Consider the following 20,415-nt stretch of genomic DNA (forward strand, 5'->3'; position numbering starts at 1 on the left):
AGAGCGGAAGAAGCAAAAGGCAGGAGGGGACAAGAGGACAAAAAGAAAAGAGTGAGAGATGGCCCCAGGCACAGCTTTTCAATGGGGCAGGGGTGCTAGACAGGGAAGCATCAGATGGCCTAGTAAGTGGATGGGCCCTAACAGGCAGAGCTCTTTCATTTATTATATGAGGATGATAGGTAATTCTTAGTAGGGATTGTTTTGATTCCAACTATGCCTAACAAGGGTTCCTGTTTTAAGCCTTTCCTTTACCTGGAGTACTTATGTAGATATAGGAAAGGAGCTGCAATTATTGCTACTGATATAAGACAGGCAAGAGAGAGACAGAGTGCAGTTATTTTAGAAATAGCAAGCTGCCCCAAAAGGAGTATAACGTAAAAGCATCAAGCAAATTACTTTGTACAGCTTTCCAGCGAGTGGAGCAGGATGTCTCAGCAGGTTGTACAAGAGGTTCAAAGGTTTGAATGTTGAGAATGAACTAATTGTAGATCGCAACATACTTCACAGTTTATATATATATATATATATATATATATATATATATATATATATATATATATATATATATATATATTTATATATATAGGTTTGTCTCCCGTTAGGAACTAATACCACTGACTCGTGTGACTCAGAGGAGGAATCCACTGAGGACGAAGAGGAAGAGGAGGAGGTGAAAGAGGAGTTAAGGAAATCAGTAGCACCTGTGCGGGAAGTGAGTATGACATATGGCACTGATGTGTATTGACACACAGCTATGACGGAGTATGAGGGATGGGAAGCACTGGGCTCCAGTTTGGAAGCACTGGGCTCCGGTGTGGAAGCGCTGGGCTCCGGTGTGGAAGCGCTGGGCTCCGGCGTGGAAGCGCTGGGCTCCGGCGTGGAAGCGCTGGGCTCCGGTGTGGAAGCCCTGGGCTCCGGTCTGGAAGCCCTGGGTTCCGGTGTGGAAGCGCTGGGCTCCAATGTGGAAGCGCTGGGCTCCGGTCTGGAAGCGCTGGGCTCCGGTCTGGAAGCCTTGGGCTCCGGTCTGGAAGCCCTGGGCTCCGGTCTGGAAGCCCTGGGCTCTGGTCTGGAAGCGCTGGGCTCCGGTCTGGAAGCGCTGGGCTCCGGTCTGGAAGCGCTGGGCTCCGGTCTGGAAGCGCTGCACTCTTGTCTGGAAGCGCTGCACTCTGGTCTGGAAGCGCTGCGCTCTGGTCTGGAAGCGCTGCGCTCTGGTCTGGAAGCGCTGCGCTCTGGTCTGGAAGCGCTGCGCTCTGGAAGCGCTGGGTTCTGATCTGCGGCCTGGAAGCTCTGGGCTCTGATCTGCGGCCTGGAAGCTCTGGGCTCTGATCTGCGGCCTGGAAGCGCTGGGCTCTGATCTGCGGCCTGGAAGCGCTGGGCTCTGATCTGCGGCCTGGAAGCGCTGGGCTCCTTTCTGCGGCCTGGAAGCGCTTGGCTCCGGTATGGAAGCGCTTGGCTCCGGTATGGAAGCGCTGGGCTCCAGTCTGCGGCCTGGAAGCGCTGGGCTCCAGTCTACAGAGCCCTGTGCGATAGAGGGCCTGGTCAGAAGTGGGGGAGGGCTAAAGTTGCGATCTCTTTGGAAAGCGGTGTCTAAGGTTGTGATGTAGGGGTTCTGCAGCTGTGATCTGGTGGGGAAGGGGTCATGGAAGACTGTTTTGGAAGTAGTTAAGTAGTTTAACATCTAGGACTGTGACTTCAATCTCATCAGGTGAAACCCATAAGCAGAATTGAAAGCAGTAAAGTGCGGACCTTGCAACGGAGAGCAAAGGAGGAAGAGATGAAGAGATTTTGCAAAGCACAGGTAACTCAACCCCTTATATCATGTAAAAAAAACTGCTTGTATATTTATTCTTTCACAAAGCCTCTCATATCGATAACCTGCACAAATTCTGGAAGAGCTGTAATGAACACCGATAGGAGAGGTGGCTGATGGTCTGTAAGTGCTGGCTGTGAAAGAGCTTTAGTGGGTGGCAACTTGGCAGGGTGAGGTGCAGGAGTGCCGGCTTTGGTGGAGCCGTAGGGGAAGGGACAGGAGCACTGGCTGTTGGTTATAGTACGAGTGCCGTCTGTGCGGGAGCTGTTGGCGATGGAGTAGGGGGTATTGGTTGGGAGTTATATGGGCTGATGTAAGCATGTTCTGCAGATCGATGAAAAAACATATGTTAGAAATACATGATTTATTAATGGCAAGCTGTCCTGATGTACTTTTTCTCACTGAGACGTGGATGGATGACACATCTTCTCCTGAAGCCCTCGAAGCCCTTCCCCCTGGCTATTGTCTACTTAGATTACATAGACAAAAGCAGAGAGGGGGGGCTAACCCTAATTCATAAATCTGGACTAGAGTGCACCCTAGTGAAGGCCACGCTGCCTAACAGTGAAAGTGGCCTCTTCACTATCAAATTGGACCCCAGAAACGTTATTAATGGTCTGCTGATGTATTGCCCACCTGGAGGTGCTGGGCAGTTTGGAGACCAGCTTCTGGATTTAATTACCCAACCGGCACTCCGTTATAAAAAATTCATCATTCTGGGTGATTTAAACCTCCATTTTGATGATATTGAGTGTAGGGAGGCACAGGTGGTGGCTGCAGCACTGAAATCTTTGGGGCTCAATTTACAATCCACTGCCCCCTCACACCAACTGGGCCATCTTATAGATCCCATCTTTGCCAACTGGGAGGGCATTATAGTTTCCTCTCCAGTTAGAACGATTTGGTCAGATCACTTTATTATTCCTTTTTCTATAGAGTATCCGTCTTCAGAAAGTAGATTTAGCAAACCTCCTCCCCTGAAACGGAGAGATTGGAAGAACTTTAAACAAGAGACATTCAAACGGGCCCTATCAGAACCCCCCCCCCCTTCCCCCCTAGTGACTCTCTTCAGGAGGCATGGAGCAGATACGAAAAATGGATGTCCAATGCGCTGGACGTGGTGGCTCCCTGGACACTTGAACCCCCCGCAAGGCAATCTAAAACTGCCCCTTGGTTTTCGGAAAAACTTAAGCTAGCTAAAGCTATATGCAAAAAATTAGAACGTAGGTGGAGGAAAGACTATAACCCAGAGTCTAAAACACTTTACGAGCAGGAACTAAAAAATTATCAGAAATTAGTTAGAACTGAAAAAGGCATCCATCTCAAAAGTAGAATCGATCTAGCGGATAATCCCACCAGAGAACTCTTTACCATCTACAGAGAACTCACGGTCCCGTCCAGACTTGAAGCCCAAAATACTTACTCCAAGGAGCTGTGTGACTCTATAGCTGATTTTTTTTGTAGGTAAGATCGACAAAATCCATGCCACCTTTACAGATGATGATGACCTCTCAAGTGAACATGTGGTAATCAAAGATACCCATATGGAGAAATCTTGCCTCACACGCTTCATACCTCCTGAGAGACAGGAACTATTAAGTATTATCAATAGCATACAATCTGGCTCGCCTTGTGACGTTTGTCCACCTGTACGCTGCAAAGGAGACATGGAGAGCATGATTATCGATCAGATTAGTCACATTGTATCGCTGTCTTTCCAAGAATGCCTCGTGTTGGACACGTGGAAAACAGCTCAGGTCATTCCTCTAAAAAAGAAATCCAACATCCACATTTCCCAATTTCAAAATCTTCGCCCTATTTCCCTTCTTCCCTTTTGTGCGAAGGTTGTGGAAAAGGTGGTTAACAGTCAGCTGAAGAGATATTTGGAGGAGCAATCTCTCCTTCACCCCACTCAATCGGGTTTTAGAGCTGGCTACTCTACGGAGTCAGCCTTACTCTATTCCACTGAATGTCTGAGACAAATAGTGGATGATGGAGAGACAGCAGTGTTGGTGTTATTAGATCTCAGTGCAGCTTTTGACACCGTGCTGCACACAACACTGCTGTCTCAGCTCTCTGATATGGGAGTGGCGGGACAGGCTCTGGCCTGGATAAAGTCTTTTTTGGCCAAAAGGAGCTTTCAGATGCACTGTCCACCTTTCAAATCTTCCCTCAGAATGGCAAGCCATGGGGTTCTCCAGGGCTCGAGTTTGAGCCCCACTTTGTTTAATATCTACATGTAACCCCTGGCTCGCCTATTGAAGTATTTGGGGTGGGCATTGTAAGCTATGCTGACGACACCCAACTGATGTTCAAGCTTACGCCCGACCACAGAGAAGATGCCACTAATTTTTCCAACTGTTTGCTAGCAGTGGCTTCTTGGATGAACAGCAACTGTTTGCGCCTTAATGGCGCAAAAACGGAATTGCTGGTAGTAGGGAAATCAGTTTCTGCATGGTCTCACATGTGGTGGCCTACGGAACTGGGCAGCCCACCTCGTCCTGTGGATTCAGTACGTAATCTGGGCATTATGCTGGATTCAGATCTTTCTTACAAATCTCATGTTAGTAAAGTGACAGCCAGGTGCTTCAGCATTTTGAAAGTTTTGCGTAAGGTTCTAGATCTCCTTCCTATTGATGCCAGAAAGACCATTGTCCATGCTTTGGTGACCCCCCATCTCGATTATGGGAATGCTTTGCTTCTAGGCTTGAGCAAAAAAAGGCCTACACCAACTGCAGTGCGTGCAGAACGCAGCTGCTCGCCTTGTGCTCAGACTCCCTCGCAGAGCATCTGGGAAGACCGCTCTGGCTAAACTCCACTGGCTCCCTGTTAAGGAGCGAATTCAATTTAAAGCCCTCTGTTTTGCGCATCGAATTGCCCAGGGCAAAGGCCCAGACTACTTAAAAAATCTTCTCCCCATGCATCGCCCCATTAGAAACCTGAGATCGTCCGGTGCGATGTTGTTTAAACTCCCTAGGATCACCAGAGCTAGGATGGGCGGCTGCTCATTTAGATACCTGGCTTCCAGGTGTTGGAATGAACTTCCGCTCGACCTCCGAATGGAGCCTTCTGAGACTAGGTTCCGTGTAAAACTTAAGACGTTCCTTTTTCCTCCTGTGTAACCTTTTTGCTGTTTTCCTCTTTTGGACACTTTTTCTTCTGCCTCTAACGAATTAGCAGTATTTAGCGCTGGGACACACGGTCCTTTGTGTAGCCAGGCGCTTTAAAAATTGCACAGGCGATTAAGGGCTGTGCTAGAAGCATTGGTGACATGTCTTTTTCTTTCAGTCCATACAGAGGCGCCTGGAGGAGATCGAGGAGCAGTTCAGAGTTCTGGAGCAGAGGGGCATAGAGCTTGAGCAGTCCCTGAAGACATGTGAGTGACATTTAAGTTGTGGTGGGGTGGAAGAAGAGGAGAGGCAAATATGCCAACATTGACAAGTAAGCCTTGGAGGTGTTTAGAAGGAGGAATGGCACGGGGGGCATAGAGGGCCGAGCAGCAGAAGGGAAAGATGGTCAATGAAGGGCATGGAGGAGGATTCCCAGTAAGGTGGACATGAAGAATCAGGAAGGACTGGAAGGGGCTGGAAAGGCATTGGCAGGCTTAGTGTAGAGTGGTGGAAAACCGGAATGACCGCTGGAGGAGGTATGACCGTAAGGTGGTGCATCGATGGAAGGTTGTAACAGAGACGGGACATGGATGAGGAGGAGAAAGAGGGAGTTAGTAACTCGAGGCATGGGGTTGAGGAAGAATTGTAGAGAATGGTGGAGTTCGCAGTCTAGATGGACACCGAAATTGTAAGGTTCGCACAATACCTTCAAAATCATAAGAGTAGCAGAAGTAGCATCACAAACCTGTGATCCTTTTTGGGACGAAGTACCTTTGCAAAGTGAGGACACTCAGGATATTGTCCGTTAACCACTGACCGCCAGAGGACCCCAGGAAATGGTCCTAAGGTCTTCATAACTTGCCCATCTGCATTGCGACTTCACAGGAAGTAACATTACACACCCGTGGACTCCCCTTCACTTCAGTGACAATACAGGAAGAGACCTTGTACAAACCTTGGCTGTCCATTGGGCACGTCTCTGTTTCATGAAGAGTAGAGGCTGCAGATTTACCAACAGTGCTTGATACTGGGCACAAGTGACCTGCTAGTAAAACTGGCAAAGCAAGTTAGTCAAATCACAGGGTTTGCAAAGACGTCCCCAGGGATTGTATGCTAGAACCTGGGGGAAGCAGTTGTTAGGCCAAAGTGATTCTAGCGTGAAATGGCGTAAAGATTAAGGTCAGTAAAAGATGTTTAAAGGGGTCATGAAAAAGGGTGGAAGGCAGTAAGAGGGCCGTGGGGATTTAGAAAATGGAGGCCAGAAAGTGACATTAAAGTTGTGAGATGGAGAAATTTGATGTACACTAAGGTACATCACAGAGGTCGTAGAGACTGTGAGAGTGAGTTTGCATATGAGATGGAACCGGTAGAGCGAGAGGGCAGTAATCGCTAGATGTACTACTGCAGTGGCAGCATATACAGGTGACACATAGAGAGGAGGGGTAGGGGAACAGGCTGCATATGAGCAAGAATATCATGACCTTGTTTCTCTTTTGGACCCATCACCCTACCCCGCTTATAGGTTGTAAGTCAGATGAGCAGGCTGAGCACATTTACAAGTGGTTGTTGCTGGTCCAAGACAAAAATGTGCTGGTTTCTGAGGAGTCGGATCTCATGATAGCGTGAGTAATCGTGTCTTGCACGTTGAATAGGGGTTTAAATTAAATCTGCATGCTGGGGTGTGTGCTCCTATGTGCAAATGAAGGTGCATTCATAAACATTCCAGGAAAGTTGCACGCCATGACTTGCAGGTGGGTAGAGTACATCCCCTGAAATATATGTTTGAGTGACCATGGGTCTAAGAGTTTGTATGCATAAAGGGGCATGTCACTGTGTGGGGTCTTTACCGGATGTGAATGTGGTGTTGCATAGCCCCAACCCTTGTGGATCGGCTGGGTGCACTTTTCAGTTGCTTCATATGGAGTTCTGTTTGCAGGTATTGTTTGAGGGGGTCCTAGGGAACATGTATGGTTACATGTAGAAGTATGAAGGTGTTTTGTGATGTTCCTTGCCAAGGTGTCTACCTAATGAGTAGGCTCTAGACATCTACATGGTTGAGCCTCTGCTTCTCCCGTTTACCAAGCGTTTGGATAATGCTTGATAACTGGGTTCATCTGGTCTTTGTCACTTGTGAGCAAGCCCCTAGCAATTTTCTGTTCAACATTAAAGGTCGTATTACGTACATGTTTTATAAACCAACCGATCTCTAAAATGAGTTGCTGCTGGAATCCCTGTGCTTTGTAGATTCATATGCAGAGCACAGGATGTGATCCAATATTTGGACCCACACATCGTCATGGATCTTCTCCTGGGAGTTTGAGGTCACTGTGAAAGTATACGCTTGACTCAGTTATGCTTCTTTGTCTTTGCAGAGCCCAAGAGCTGGATCTGGAGGAACAGCAAAGCCTGCTAGTCCAGCAGCTTCAGCACTATCAGTATATGGATGGTAAGAGCTTGGGGGGCTGGTATGGCGAGGTTCTCAAACCTACTGCTTGCTACTACGGTTCCAGTGAGACACACAAACTTCATACGTCATCAAGGGCGCCCTAGTAAACTCAACAATCAAGGCGGCTTCTTAGTCACCATGAATGCCTCTTACTCAATGTTTACTCTGCCAGTTTTAGGTATAGTTTTGGGTCATATCAGTTTCAAGAAGATATAGAGTCAATGTTGGGATCAGAGAAATTGTAAGCAAACCGTAGAAGCGCTCCCAGTTCAGTGTAGCGTGAGGTGCTTGAAAAGAGCTTTGAGGGTTTACAGAGAGGTTTATAAGCATGGAAGGCAAACGTTTTGAAAAAAACTCTAGCTATGTAAATGCCCACACCAAAGGCAGATAGTTAGCAATATTACATGGAGATCAGGTGTGCAGTCCGTGATAAACAAGGGCCCTTGTGATCCTGAGAATGACGTGACCTCTACATTAGCGCCAAAGTCATAAATTCCATTGTGCGTATTTCAACTTAAACTTCTCTGTAGGCTTCTCCAATTTCATTCCACCTACCACACTTTGGTTGTCCTGGCACTAGTTCAGTAACCTTTTTGTTTGTTCTGTGTATTGTCATTTTTGTTACACAATTATATATAACAGATTAATAAATATCTCTCAGTGTTTACCCCTGATTAATAAAGCATCTTTACAAATAGTCTTCATGAGAGTCTATCACAGCATACGTTGCAGTCTGCAGTACAAAATAAAAGCTTACAGATATAGAAAAATACATAGCCCTTGTTGTGACACGAGGTATTGTTGTCCAAACATATTGTACATTTTCAACAGGAACAATGTAGTTCTCAACTTAACTAAACAACACTAGCATGCTGATACCTCCAGCCCGCCCCTCTGTTACTTATTACCTTTATTTGCAGCATTTTTAATCTAATTTGTACATGTCTGCACAGTGTTTTCCCCTCTTTCGTACAAGCAGGACTATACTTCACCCCGTCTATGAGAAATTGATAGCTAGCGTTGGGCTTGGTGCACCGCACCATACTTGACTCACATAGCTGTCTCATCTGGTACATTCTGTAAAGTTGTTTGGAGTGCAGTGAGGATTGCATGCCAGCTAGCCGAGAGTGGGAATTTACGCAAAACCAGTGTGTCTTCTCTTGCAAGCGATACCCCTTCAGCTCGGGCCCAGGTAACAACTGAGCGAGACCATGCAACCAATGTCGGAGGGCCTTGGAATTCCCAGCGTTTTGTTATGAGCCTTTTCGCTGTTATCAGGCCCAAATCTATGATTCCGTTTGAGACTGTGTGTTTTTTGTTTTGGGGAAATAATCCCATTATGCATATTTCCCAAGAGTTTGTGATTTGTCACTCGGTACATTCAGTTAGTAGCTTAGTCACTCCCTCCAAGTATTGAAGCAACTTGTGACATGACCATAGCATGTATGTTAGGTCTGCATTCACATGAATGCATCAAGGACAATGTAAATCGTTTCTATGAAAATATCGGTTAATGTTTTTCCATGTGAGGTATGCTCTATGCACTATATAATACTGAATTAATTTGAACCTGGCGTTGCGTGGAATATATACTGGAGTTGCTAATATTGTGGACCATTCTGTGTTTCTGCACGGGCGACCCAGGTCTACTTCCAACTTCGTGCCTAATGGGGTCAGATCGATAGCTGTATGGAGTCGTAGTGCTTCTACAAAATATCTGCTAAGGTGCATGTGAATCGGTGCAATCCAAAAGATTCCCAAAACCCGGGACCGGTGTTAGAAAATGTCTAGCAGGCATGCGACTTTAATCCACCTAAATTCTCAGGAAGTAGAATTTGGAAAAACACCCGGTATTGTTTCTACATTAAGGTGTTAATTGTCTCTAATGCCTTACCGTCCTGAAACAGACATTCTAGTCTGACGTTACCGCTAATTGTGGGGGGTTCATAAATTTTCAACTCGGTGCAACCCAAAAAAATGTCAGCCCTGTTTAGGACCATACATAGAACCACACATATACCAAAATAATAAGTGAAAAAATATGTGGCGGAGAGGAAGGCACCTCACGGGCGAACACCCTCGGGGCTATCTGGTCAGATATTTACCAGAGACTTGGCCCCTTTCTCATCATAGGCGGCCTTCCTATTCCAGAGATTTGGTGAATAAGTGAAAGGAAGAAAAAGTGAGAAGGTGCATGTTAAGGAGGTTTAGAACGTGACTCCTTGAACAAACAAAACAGAGTGAAGAGTAAAATCAACAGCCACACCACTCGTACTGCTTTTATTTATGAATCGGGTGTGCGAAGTTGAAATAAAAAGGAGGGTAGCTTAAAATTGCATACCACTACCTGTGACCTATGTGAATCGGTAACAGACATCAAGCTGCAAAACTGTTTCTGCAAAATCTGCCTTTTCACAAACATCCCCACGTATATCTGTTCTAAACACAGCTGATGTACGAGTCATGTATTCCATATTGGTCCTTGGTTCTTGAAGCAAGGAGTCCCCCAACGGATGCTGCCCGCTGCAGCCAATAGTCTAGTGAGATGCTTCAACCCATGGTCGATGAGAACAAAAACAACAGAAACGTCCCAAATGACATCATTGGAGATACACCCATGTCCATGGGTCTAGTAATCCATCAATTTCCTAAACTCAAATTATTTTGGTCCTACGCCCTCAAAGCATTCCATTTTGCGAACTCCAGCTACATGTTTGCAACTGTGGCTTGTACCTTCCCAATGAGAGGAACTTGTAGGTCTCTATACCACTTAACAAGATGATAAATGATCAAATTATCGATCTTTTAAGGAATCAGGGGGCACACTCTTATGGCCCAATTCACAAAGATACTTTACTTACATTGTAAAGTTATGAGTGCTGAGTTTCCACACTCATGGCAGTATAACTGCACTCATGCGTAGAATACACCACGAATGCGGAGACTTCGCACTCACGACTACACGGAAGTACCTTAGTTGGGCAGTGGAAAGAGACATAAATGAAATCCCTAATTAATTCACAAATTGGCAAACCTCAAAGATAAATGCATACACACAAATACTCACATCCATACATGCAACCAGTAATTTGGCAAGAATTGGTATGTTCTTGTTGATTATATATGTATATATTAAATATGTTTATAAAATAGACTCAGAAGTAATTTTTACCTTTGATGAAAAAGAGCAATATTTAGTTTTTAGCAATCTTTCCGTATTTCAAAATGCTGAGAGGTGTGTCTGTACTTAATGCTGCAAAAGTAGACATTGAGGTCTCATGTGCTTTCTGTATCCTGTGGTCATTATTAAGCACTATGCTTTTGTTTTATATTTTGTAGTGTCATGTTTTAGTTTTGATTTGCTTTTATTCCCACACTGAATTTAAAAAAACTTTGCTAGAGTTGAATGTCTTAGGTCATATATTGGTTATTGTAAAGTTTAAATTAGATGGTTCCGCTATGACTTGTACATGGTTGGTGGTGAGTGGTTGTTCTGGATGGGGTGTTAGCTGTACTGTACTACTGTCACTCTGTGGATGAATAGTCTCTGACATTGTAGCCAAAATGGACTGACGTGCAATGATGCCTGTATGGTAGCCCAATAAATATGAGATTTGGATAAGATACAAAAATATATATATCTGCTAAGGTGACTGCTGTTCCCCATGACATGGATATGTTGGAGTACCATGTGTGTCTGCAGTTCTTGAGTAATGTCGCCACAGCTATTTTGTGGTGTCCTGGACCATGCTGGCACTAGTTCAGTCATGTCTAGATAATTTAGGTGTTCCAGCCAAAGTTATGTAAACAAACTGGTAAAAAGTACTGCTGTTAGACTCATTACAAATCCCGGGAACTGGGAGCATATCTGCCTACTTCTGAAATTCCTCTCTTGGTGGAAATGTGGATCGTGTTTAAATTAGGGAAGGGGGAACCAGCGGAGTTGCATAAAAACTCCACGATATTCCAGAGTTCCGCCAACAGGCAGAAATATGCTTGTTACGCTGCTTGTGTCTCAATTTAGCGCCAGTAGTGCTGAAAAATCTGCGCAAAATGGGCTATAATGCGCTGCCCTTCGAGCTGATTTTGCTGCTGCTCAAATAGAAAATCTACACAAGCTGCAGCAAACATACTTGAGAAGCATCCCTCTCACCCGGACCACCTGTGTTGCAAAATAAAGCTAGGCGATGCCAAATCTTGCTTGTGTTCGCATTTCTGGAGCCTCACAGGAAATCATTTCACCACTGGGAGATTGGTAGAACGTGGGTGAAACTCCACATTATAAGAGTAACTCAGTCACCAAACTACGGTAATTCCATGAGAGGAATGAAACATTCTGGCCACTCCCAGTTAGCATCTCTCATGCTTTGCATAAAGCTGTTCACTCGCCTTATCCAGTCTATATTCAGTCCTCCCCCCCCCCCCCCCCCCCCCATCCTGCAAGCTTAGATCTGCCTCACCGGGGAGGCCTCAGGTTGCCCCCACAGCTGGAGGGAGATCCTTTTCAGTGACTGCAGCTGAACTGTGGAATTATCTTCCTCTGTGCTCTCACCATCTTTAGAAATCAACGGAAAGCCTGTTTTTGAGACAGCTGTTCGATTGCAACAATTCTGTCTTCCTAGGTCACAACTCTTAGGCACTATGCAGTTGAGTTGCGCTTTATAAATACTCACACAAATGAGCTCCTTTCACTCCATCATTCAGCGTCAGGGTGAGACACAGATTTGTCAAGAGAGGTTTTGGAGACACACTTTCTCAAGTTAGCCATGAGTGCCTACATGGGAGGTGGGAGGTGTGCCTACCCCCCCCCCCCCTACACTTTTTACTTGCCCTTTAAGAAAATGTAAAGATTGTGCTGCCAGTATTATGCAGTCGGTGCAATTTGGAAAACAATTTCATTATGCGACCCCCCTTGAAACAAGCATTAGAAATGCAATAGGTCTCGCATTAGGAAAGTTTGAGCTATTGGTATTGTAAATGACACTTTTTTTATTTATGTGTTGGTTTTGAAAGTAGCAAAATTAATAGCTTTGTCAGTTACAATGTCAATAGTGTTAACTTTTGCAAATGTGACACCTATAGCATTTGTAATGCAATGTGTGTTGTATTTACGTGACTTAGATGTCTTGATATTACAAATAACAATGGCTTTTAATTTTGTAAATAATTAATACTTAAATAAAAATTATTGTAATTTATAATGGCAATAGCTTAAACGTTTTTAAATAACTTTTGTGAAGATTATATTCAGTGTATTTTATTGTGACGAAAATCCAAGAACATTGCATTTGCACCTACACACACACAGAGCCACACACACACACACACACACACACACACACACACACCCACACACACACACACACACACACATATAGATGTGGTAGTGGTGGATCTGGGGGATATGGTGGTGGTGGATGTGGTGGTGGTGGTGGTGATGGTGGTGGATGAGGGGGTGGATGTGGTGGTGGATGTGGTGGTGGATGTGGTGGTGGATGTGGTGGTGGTGGTGGGGGTGGTGGATGTGGTGGTGATGTAATGGATGTGGTGGTTGTGGATGTGGTGGTTGTGGATGTGGTGGTGGTGGATGCGGTGGTGGTGGTGGATGTGGTGGTGGTGGATGTGTCGGTGGAGGTGGTGGTGGAAGTGGTGGATGTGGTGGTGGACGTGGTGGTGGGTGCGGTGGTGGTGGAAGTGGTGGATGTGGTGGTGGTGGATGTGGTGGTGGATGTGGCGGTGGTGGATGTGGTTGTGGTGGTGGATGTGGAGGTCATGGTGGATGTGGTGGTGGATGTGGTGGTGATGGTGGATGTGGTGGTGATGGTGGATGTGGTGGTGGTGGATGCGGTGGATGTGGTGGTGGTGGATGCGGTGGTGGTGGTAGTGGTGGAAGGGGTGGTGGTTGTAGTGGATGTGGTGGTGGATGTAGTGGTGGTGGATGCGGTGGTGGTGGTGGAATGTTTGGTGGTGGATGCGGTGGTGGTGGATGTGGTGGTGGTGGATGTGGCGGTGGATGTGGTGGTGGTGGATGTGGTGGTGATGTGGTGGATGTGGTGGTTGTGGATGTGGTGGTTGTGGATGTGGTGAAAGTGGTGGTGGATGTGGTGATGGAAGGGTATGTAACTGTTACCACGGATTTTTTACCACGCATACTTTTACAACACAGGTCATTTTACAACGATTACCTTTACAACGCATTACACTACAACGCACATACTATTACAACGCATACCATTACAACGTAAGTATAATTATAGGTAAGTTTATCTTTTTTTAAAAACATTGTTTAGTGGTATTTGGTTATGGGGTACAGGGGTATTTTTAGGTTTTAGGGCTGGGTTTGGGTTTTGGGGCACAGGGGTATTTTTAGGTTTGAGGGCTGGGTTTGGGTTTTGGGGTACAGGGGTATTTTTAGGTTTTAGGGCTGGGTTTGGGTTTTGGGGTACAGGGGTATTTTTAGGTTTTAGGGCTGGGTTTGTGTTTTGGGGTACAGGGGTATTTTTAGGTTTTAGGGCTGGGTTTGGGTTTTGAGGTACAGGGGTATTTTTAGGTTTTAGGGCTGGGTTTGGGTTTTGAGGTACAGGGGTATTTTTAGGTTTTAGGGCTGGGTTTGGGTTTTGGGGTGCAGGGGTATTTTTAGGTTTTAGGGTTGGGATTGGGTTTTGGGGTACAGGGGTATTTTTAGGTTTTAGGGTTGGGATTGGGTTTTGGGGTACAGGGGTATTTTTAACATATATTTACAAATAATAAAATTTAAATTCATTTTATTAATACAATTATTTAATAATTAAAGTAAATAATACAAAAATAATTATTTACATTATATATTAATATTATATACTTACCTATACTTATGTTGTAATGGTATGCGTTGTAATAGTATCTGCGTTGTAGTGTATTGCGTTGTAAAGGTTTCCGTTGTAAAATGACCTTCGTTGTTAAAAAATGCGTGGTAATGGTATGCGTGCTAAAAGTACGCGTGGTAACATCATATATCCGGTGGAAGTGATGGTGGTGGGTGTGGTGGATGTGGTGGTGGTGGATGTGGTGGTGGATGTGGTGGTGGTGGATGCGTCGGTGGTGGTGGAAGTGGTTGATGTGGTGGTGGATGTGGTGGTGGGTGCGGTGGTGGTGGAAGTGGTGGACGTGGTGGGGGTGGTGGATGTGGTGGTGGACGTGGCGGTGGTGGATGTGGTGGTGGTGGATGTGGTGGTGGTGGATGTAGTGGTGGTGGTGGATGTGGTAGTGGTGGTGGATGTGGTAGTGGTGGTGGATGTGGCGGTGGTGGATGTGGTGGTGGATGTGGCGGTGGATGTCATGGTGGAGGTGGTGGTGGATGTGGTAGTGGTGGATGCAGTGGATGAGGTGATGGTGGATGCGGTGGTGGTGGTGGATGCGGTGGTGGTGGTGGATGCGGTGGTGGTGGTAGTGGTGGATGGGGTGGTGGTTGTAGTGGATGTGGTGGTGGATGTAGTGGTGGTGGGTGTGGTGGTGGATGCGGATGTGGTGGATGTGGTGGTAGATGTGGCGGTGGATGTGGAGGTGATGGTGGATGTGATGGTGGATGTGGTGGTGGTGGATGTGACGGTGGATGTGGTGGTGATGGTGGATGTGTTGGTGGATGTGGTGGTGGATGCGGCGGTGGATGTCATGGTGGATGTGTGCCTAGAAACGCTATACCTCCCATCATATAGGTCAACATCCCATAGAATTTTTCATTAATATATGTTTTATTTTTTTTTTACAACGATTAAACCAAGACCAGGGTGCAATGTGTTAAATGTGCATAACGGCACAATCACATTACAGAGGCCATGTGACTTTTAGAGACACGTTTCCCTGTGTAACAGTCCTTGCAATGTGCAATCTGAGACTGAAAACTATTTTTCCCATGTCAATTCTGCTGTACCGTTGTAAAAAAATGGACTTTGACACTGTAGTCATAAATGTGTGAAGGTAGTGCGTTTTAAGTTCCGCTGTTTCAAAAAATTTGTATTATGGAACTAAATTTATTTCACTGCAACGACAGACAACGGGTCGATCTATCGACAGACAATAGTATGTAATTGACGTGGGTAAACGTGGCTGGTCGTCGCCTTTTTTACATGCATCTCCATGTAGAATTAAGAAAATGATATCACCTGGGAGGCACACCACTCCCCAACCGAGGATTACATACATTCGGACCATCTGGTAGAAGGCGCTATATAAATGCAGCAAATCACCAAACCTTCCTCAAAGCACACGGGAAGCATTTCAGGCTCTTGCTGGGCAACATAAAGAGCACGAGCTGTTCGCCCATCCCCCTTCAAGCAGGACTAGCGACCAGAGCCTCCCTCGAGGCGCTTTACTTTACACTCACAGCTCAAGCACACGATTGAATGTATTCAGATAAGATGCTCGGGTGGTGATAGGCAGATGCATCACACCTCGCACCGCCGGGCAGGGCGCCTGTCATCGTGACTCATAATCACAAAATAAAACCAGACGGAGGGCATTGCTGTGGGGAGGGGGGAGGAGAAATGCGACATGGCGGCAGGGGAGGGGGCGGAGCGGGGACAGGGTGTTAAGCAGCAGGGGCCTTTGAAGTGAAGCTAAGCTTCACTTCAAAGGTGTGGGAGGAGTGCGGCTGAGGGAACAGACGGTGATTTGGTGATGTGCACGCGCATTTTAGGTCAATGCACAAGCGCATTGACCTAAAAGCCACGGGCACAGCACAAAATCGCCAAGTTGGGTAAAGTCTGTTTAAGCCCCTATAGAGCTTCGCCAGCTATGCGCATGCGCACAGCAGGCGAGCCCTAAAAATGTCTGAGACTCCCATGAAGCCGGCTCTCACTGCCTCTCTCTGTCTCCTTCCCTGGCTCCCCCCCCCCGTACCATCACATACACCTGAGGCAGAAACATACAGCATGCAAGTATTCTGTGGAAGTGGTGGTCTTCCAACACAGCTTAAAGGGAAGCTGGAGCATGGCCAGGTTCCAATGCATGCATGTGTCCTGAAATAACACTAATAAGCAAGCGTGTACTAAACAGGCTACTCTTGGTCTGAAGAGCTGGTCAGGTTGTAGGGCTGCTCTAAGCTGCCAAGGAGGCTTAATTAGTCTGTTGCTTGAAGTCGCCTAGCGTAGTTAAGGGACCATTAGTCCCCCAAATGAGGCAGTCATGGGTGTAGCATGGTGACAGTCCAAGTACAGTTTAATATCTTTTCCGTACCTGGCTCAGTTCTAGAGGCCTGATCCCCCAGTTAAATAGAGCAGTTTAATCAGGGCACTGTTCATACCTGCTTGGGTGAAAGATCTGAGGTGCTCGCTCGCCTGTCGGGCAAAAGAGGCCCGAACACCTCCCTCCTCATATACAAGAATTTAGCACAGGGACAGTGCTTGGGACTAACCGCACTCTGGGAGAGAAGCCTTCGGTTGGGAAAAGCCCTAGAATAAAGCATTTCATGTATTAGGACGCTGTACAAATCGCTGCCTGCGAGTAGTATCAACTTGGGATGGGAATTTCGGGGTAACAATCTGGACCCCATGGGTTTGATGGTTAGCCCTCTCATTTATTGAAAAGTTCCTCAAAGCGTCACCACACCATATGTAGCTATGTGCATGAATTTTGAGCAGGCACTTTGAGACATCATTTAAGCTTGCCAACAGTGTCAAAATAGCGAACTTTACCCATATTGAAATAAAAGCAGTTGTCTAATGTAACCCTCCCAGGGACAACCAAAGAGCATTCAAACTGAGGGGCACACACTAATTAACAAGTCACTCAACGCAGCTCGACAACTCGCTGTGCCTCATGACAGCGAGACCGCAGGAGTGCGCCATGTCTACTGAGATGGCGTATTCCTACCCTCTCCCTGCGCTGACATACCGAGTGCAGTCTGGTGCAATTGCAGGCGCCCTTGTGCCATGGTGCAAGGGTGCCTGTGTTGAAGCCAGGATTGTTTTAGTGCAGGAAGGGACATTTTCTGTTCATCAGCATGCGGATGTCAAATTATTAACCTCATTCCCTTATTTCGTATCTTCATGCCCAGAAAAAAAAACATAATCTTTGAAAAAAGTGGGTAAAATGTGGGTAATCAAAGGCAGGGGGGAGTTATACTACAGAAGGTCAATCGGTTGGTGAGCAAAACTCGGGGTTAAGTAGCTAAACCCGTCCTTTGAAGGTCACCACACCTGCAGATTTGGGCATGAAAGGTAAGATAGAGTTGAATATGCCCATCCCTTCAGTGCCTACTGGAGGCGCATGCACAGGGGTGCTGGTGCTGGTGCTTGACATAAAATAAGGTATCACACTGTTGCAAGGAGGCCTCATCCTAACTGAACTTTTATGGGTAGGAAATAAGCTTTAGTCCTTCCTGGCAAAATCATGGTGGCATGAAAGGGGTACCTTGTCTGTTAAGTCATTGTGAGAAACAGAAAATAAAATAGGGGTCATATTTACAAGAACTGACACATCAATGCGTCGGATTTCTTGCACCGGCCGCAAATGCTCTAATAACGCCTTGAATGTGCTGTATTTACAATACAGTCCTCCGTGGCGCATGGATTCATGGATGCGTCAGAAATTCTGATGCATATTTTGGTGCTAAAGTGACACACTGCTGGTGTTGGTTGTAAGACTAATGCAACTCCACAATGCATCAGAACACAGAGGTGAGTCCCATTTTAAAAGGCCTGCGTCAATCCTTACGCCTGTTTAGCGAAGGCGTAGGGTTTTTGATATAGTCAAGTCGTAGAGTGGCACAGTAAAAAGTTTCACTGCGTCAGTTCTACGTGGCTTTCAACGTGGGAATGCCTACCCTGCGTACATTATAACTGGCATAGCTACAATCTGACTCATTGGGCCCAATGCGTCAGATTGTAAATGTGAAGCACTGATTCATCAGCACTGTGCCAAAAAAAGTATGCTGCGGCAGCGCTAGCTCCTTGTAAATATAGTCCCAAGTTTAAGATGATGGGAGGAAAAACTCCCAGCTGGTTCGCAACAGACGTGCTCTCACTCTAGCATAGATTCCAAGCTGGTTACATCACCGCCCCTTATGTTCTGGAGCGAGACATTGGTTTCTGTATTTCAAGAAGTCCTGTCAATGTGCCTCATTTAGAATTTTTCTTTGTTTACAGATAAGTTAAAGACCCCAAAGGACCGAGCAGAAGAGGCCCAAATTCTGAAGATGATGCTGGAGGTTGTGGACAAACGAAATGCACTGATTACTTTTCTGGAAGAGAAGCGGCTGTATGATACAACGGAGCAACTGCGGAAGATGCACTAACCCGCCTATAAACCAGGGAGCCAGTGACTAGGCCTTGGTCATGATGCTAGGCTGTCCTCATGCAAACAGCCCTTTATCTTCTTCCAGTGGACCCTGTTCTGATGCCGGAAGCATTGTTCTCTGGTCAGCAACCTGTGTGCTGCACTGCAACTTCATGAGACCCATTTTTGGTGATACCAGGAGAGTCTGGCCCGATTCCTGGAGCCCATTTAAAATCAAAGAGAGAGTGGGCCCGTTAAGGTACAAGGTGGCCTGCTTCAAAGCTAATACCACCCATTGGGAGATCCCTGAATTTCTTGCAGTGATGTATTGCGAGGCAGCCTCTCTTGATACACGAGGCTGAGTCGTGAAGGCAGGAGTGCCTCACGAAAGAGTATTCTAGCTGCATACCATGATGCCAAAATCTCTGGGCACCATCTAGGTGGCTCTTGATGCCAGTATTCCTGCTTTGATGCCAAGAGTCCTTGTTGTGAAACGGAGGGGCCTGGCTCGATGCCAAGAGCCCATGTGTTGTGTTATGTGGTCTCTGATGCCAGAAGACCTGCACATTGGAGGCGGCCTGAAACGTCTGTCTTACGGCTGTGCCCCAGTCTACTGTCAAAAGGAGGGGGGTTGAATTTGCGCCATACTCTCAGGTGCCCCTGTCGATTTACTGCATGGAGGAGATTTTAATGGCCTTGCCCACCACCCAAAGAAATCAATTGCCTTCTCTGCTTGTGGTACAGCTTTACTTTGCCACACGCCCGCCATGGAAGGCTTGACTAATAGAGGGACACCGGTGCATGCTGCCTCATTTTGAGGCTCTCACCAAGAAAACGAAGGCACCAACAAGTATAAAACTGGCCATGTTGGTTTACTGATGCATGTCACAGCATAGACCACCTACCCACAATTGCCTCCACCTCTTGGCTCCTCTTCTTCCCACTCTTGGCTCCTCTTCTTCCCCCTCTTGGCTCTGCAATCTTCTCCATGGCTTCTTCACCTCCTCCATGTCATTCCTTTTTGCCATAAGTCACGTCCAAGCTGCATCTTTTCAATTTTTTGCCCTTGCACTGAGTCACTCCTTTTCCCAGTGTCCTTTTTCTTGAAGTACCCCCCTACTCTCCCGCTTCCCCTCCCAAAACCCCCTTCTATCCCTGCTCTTCTCTGCTTCATGCTTCTCAGAGCTACATCCCATCCAGCGGCAGCTTCTCTTCTTCCGGTATCGTATTAGGTTCCGCAACCCTCCCCCCCCATACCCGTGTGCCATTTGTGACTGAAACAGTGTCAGCCTGGAATCCTAGCAGCGTCATGGGAGCCCGTTACAACTGCCATTCTGAGGACCACTTCCCTGAGCCTGTCCCCCCTCCAAAGCTGCTCCTTTCCAGCTCAGACGCCTCTTCCTTCTCAGGGGGATCCTCTCACGTTTTTTAGGATCCATCTATTTCTCACAGCACTTTTTTTTAAATTTACACTCGCAGGCACTTTTGTTGGTAGCATATTTCAGTGTCATAGACGTGCAAAGTTTTAAGTTTTCCAATAAAGATTATTGATTATAGATTAAACCTTGTTTATTTTTGTCTGTAATATTAAAGGAGGAGAGCTGGGCCCTAGGAATACAGACGAACGTGATGTGATAAAGAATTTGTCTGCAGATAAAATCCTTGGTAATGTAGCAATATGCCGCCCCTACCGTCAGAGGTTATAGATGTGTCCTTGCCCATATTACTGTACACTACACCAAAACTAATATTTACACCACACTGCATCCGTTCTGCAGTGACATCACTGCATGTGT

The 20,415-nt window shown here is 46.3% G+C and overlaps 1 protein-coding gene across 1 annotated transcript in view; it reads left to right on the forward strand.

The window, feature by feature from the left end:
- Positions 1–20,182, forward strand: part of LOC147712542 (F-actin-monooxygenase MICAL1-like) — a 372,964-nt gene extending 352,782 nt beyond the window's left edge. Inside the window, exons 19-24 of the mRNA XM_086923247.1 lie at positions 603–712; positions 1,706–1,798; positions 5,099–5,186; positions 6,443–6,542; positions 7,293–7,366; positions 18,490–20,182. Of these exons, the coding sequence (XP_086779373.1) occupies positions 603–712; positions 1,706–1,798; positions 5,099–5,186; positions 6,443–6,542; positions 7,293–7,366; positions 18,490–18,638 (614 nt within the window). The 3' untranslated portion in view covers positions 18,639–20,182. The remainder of the gene's footprint in view (positions 1–602; positions 713–1,705; positions 1,799–5,098; positions 5,187–6,442; positions 6,543–7,292; positions 7,367–18,489) is intronic.
- Positions 20,183–20,415: the final 233 nt, after the last annotated feature.

The sequence above is a fragment of the Lissotriton vulgaris genome, chromosome 5, assembly GCF_964263255.1.
Source record: "Lissotriton vulgaris chromosome 5, aLisVul1.2, whole genome shotgun sequence".
In the NCBI taxonomy this organism is placed as follows: Eukaryota; Metazoa; Chordata; class Amphibia; order Caudata; family Salamandridae; genus Lissotriton; species Lissotriton vulgaris.